At 36.5% G+C, this 2,683-nt stretch overlaps 1 protein-coding gene across 2 annotated transcripts in view; it reads right to left on the bottom strand.

The window, feature by feature from the left end:
• The window catches only part of LOC102309117, a 7,616-nt gene extending 6,438 nt beyond the window's left edge, over positions 1-1,178 (bottom strand). For both annotated transcript variants that reach the window (XR_006053700.1, XM_042217193.1), the window contains exons 1-3: positions 940-1,178; positions 343-630; positions 49-128 (exon numbers count right to left, since the gene is read on the bottom strand). Coding sequence is in view for 1 of the 2 variants with exons in the window: in XM_042217193.1 (XP_042073127.1) it covers positions 49-128; positions 343-630; positions 940-1,000 (429 nt within the window). In the remaining variant the exon portion in view is untranslated. The remainder of the gene's footprint in view (positions 1-48; positions 129-342; positions 631-939) is intronic.
• Between the last annotated feature and the right edge of the window lie 1,505 nt (positions 1,179-2,683).

The raw sequence follows: 2,683 nt of genomic DNA, 5'->3' as shown, positions 1-2,683 counted from the left end.
TATATATATATATATATATGAAGCATAAAATGTAAATATTGTACTGACCTGACCAATATTGCAACTAAAACTGACATTTTTTTGTGCCTCAATACACGTCATCGTCACTTTGGGCTTCTTCACGGGGTCTGAGCAAAGAAAATTTATATCAACATTATATAAACTAATGCTGATAATAACAAGTACTGTTGACTGATAAAACTGAACAGTAACTTTAAAATAAAAGCAAACACTTAATCACAGAGTGTGACTGGAACAGCTTCTGATACATTAGCACACTTGGTTGTTGTTATAGAAGAAGTACAAACACAATAAATATATGTATAATGTGTTGTTACTTACCTAATACACATAAACGCACACTTGGTAAATGTCCCACATTTAGTCCATCTGCATTGGTAACCTCTGGGATGTATCGTCCTGACATGTCTTTGGTCAGTCGTGTCAGCTTCAGTGATCCAGTTGAATCCACATAATCATTTTTCCCCGTGATCACATATTTACCTCTGCGATAAAAGATTATGGTTCTGTCCTTGAACCATCTCAGGTTAGCTGACTCCTCCAACTCATGTTTAAGGGGCACAGTAAAGCTTGATCCTGTCGCAGCATAAACACAATCATCCTGAGAGCCTTTGAAACAGAAAAGAAGGTGAGGAATCAGATGATATAATCAGATAATATTAGAAAAGCAAATTATTTATTTGTAATTGCTTAAGAGCTACAAAACCTTAACTTTTTTATTTAAAAAACAAGAAAAAAATATAGTACAGTGAAAGACAGACAGACAGACAGACAGACAGACAGATAGATAGATAGATAGATAGATAGATAGATAGATAGATAGACAGATAGATAGATAGATAAAATCATAATCAGTAAGATTGGATTTTAGAGCTAAAAAATGAACCAGACAGAATAATACGATTATTTGTACCGTACCTGAGGAAGCACTGAAGTAGCAGCAGAGCAAAAACACAGCAATGGTGGCAGCAGAAACCATCTTCTTCACTAATCTAATCACACTGGGCTAAAAAGAGCCGCCACTTTGCAGTATCAGTGTTATTTCCTGCCAAAGCGCAGTAACATTACATATGCATGTGTGCCATCATACAAGTGTATGTATATGCATGTATGGTTTTAAAAGGAAATGACCAAAGAGGCCTCATCTACTTTCACAAACCAAACACTCAGAACACAGACTGTGCATTTTGGTTTAGCTTTTTGCTTCAGAAAGCAAACATAAATATAGCCAAAAGATTCTCAACAGGTAACAAATCAAACTACTATAAAATTTACATTAATGTTTTGAAATAAATTGTTTTCATAAACCTGAATGTATAAACTAATTTTTCTTGTGGCTGCTATAGAATCCTATCATTTGAACCTGATTTGTTTGGCCTTACTCAACCAGCAGAATGGCCGGTCTGGAGGGAACGTTTTTCCTGCTTTTGAGTTGCTACTAAACTGGACCAAGAGACAAACAATACAGGGAGTGCAGAATTATTAGGCAAGTTGTATTTTTGAGGAATAATTTTATTATTGAACAACAACCATGTTCTCAATGAACCCAAAAAACTCATTAATATCAAAGCTGAATGTTTTTGGAAGTAGTTTTTAGTTTGTTTTTAGTTTTAGCTATTTTAGGGGGATATCTGTGTGTGCAGGTGACTATTACTGTGCATAATTATTAGGCAACTTAACAAAAAACAAATATATACCCATTTCAATTATTTATTTTTACCAGTGAAACCAATATAACATCTCCACATTCACAAATATACATTTCTGACATTCAAAAACAAAACAAAAACAAATCAGCGACCAATATAGCCACCTTTCTTTGCAAGGACACTCAAAAGCCTGCCATCCATGGATTCTGTCAGTGTTTTGATCTGTTCACCATCAACATTGCGTGCAGCAGCAACCACAGCCTCCCAGACACTGTTCAGAGAGGTGTACTGTTTTCCCTCTTTGTAAATCTCACATTTGATGATGGACCACAGGTTCTCAATGGGGTTCAGATCAGGTGAACAAGGAGGCCATGTCATTAGTTTTTCTTCTTTTATACCCTTTCTTGCCAGCCACGCTGTGGAGTACTTGGACGCGTGTGATGGAGCATTGTCCTGCATGAAAATCATGTTTTTCTTGAAGGATGCAGACTTCTTTTTTTTTTTTTTTTGCCTGTCCGTTTGGCTCTTTTGCCATCAGAATTGTTGTCTAAAGGCAAAGAAAGATGCCCAACGGATTTACTTTACCAAATGACCATCCCAGCCTTGCCGTAATGGTCCATTTGATTCACCTTTTATTGTTTATTTTATTTTCACTTACTGAATACGGGACAGACTTGACTGGGGGAAAGAAGGGGAGAAAGAAAGAGGGAAAGAGAAACAGCTGAGAAGAGGGACGGGGGAGAAGGGCAAAAGACAAAAACCAACAGAACGGGCAGAGAAAAAAAAAATGCATATATCAATCACCTGGTCACCTGCTGAGAAAGAAAAAAGAAAACAAGCAGAAGAGAACAAGAGTAATAGAATAAACAACATCACAATGATATATGGGAATATGACAGTAAATACTAAATATTAAACATTATTGTGCAGCACATAAGATCAACAGAACACAGTGTGCTTTGAGGTAGGAGCCAAAAAGGGTGTAGTTTGTGGGTGTGATCACCCGTGTGTAC

The sequence above is a fragment of the Haplochromis burtoni genome, unplaced genomic scaffold (assembly GCF_018398535.1).
Source record: "Haplochromis burtoni strain Fernald_Lab_line unplaced genomic scaffold, NCSU_Asbu1 Contig_1673, whole genome shotgun sequence".
Classification (NCBI taxonomy): domain Eukaryota; kingdom Metazoa; phylum Chordata; class Actinopteri; order Cichliformes; family Cichlidae; genus Haplochromis; species Haplochromis burtoni.
Note: the sequence above shows the minus strand (reverse complement) of the source record. Positions and strands in the feature narration are given on the sequence as shown.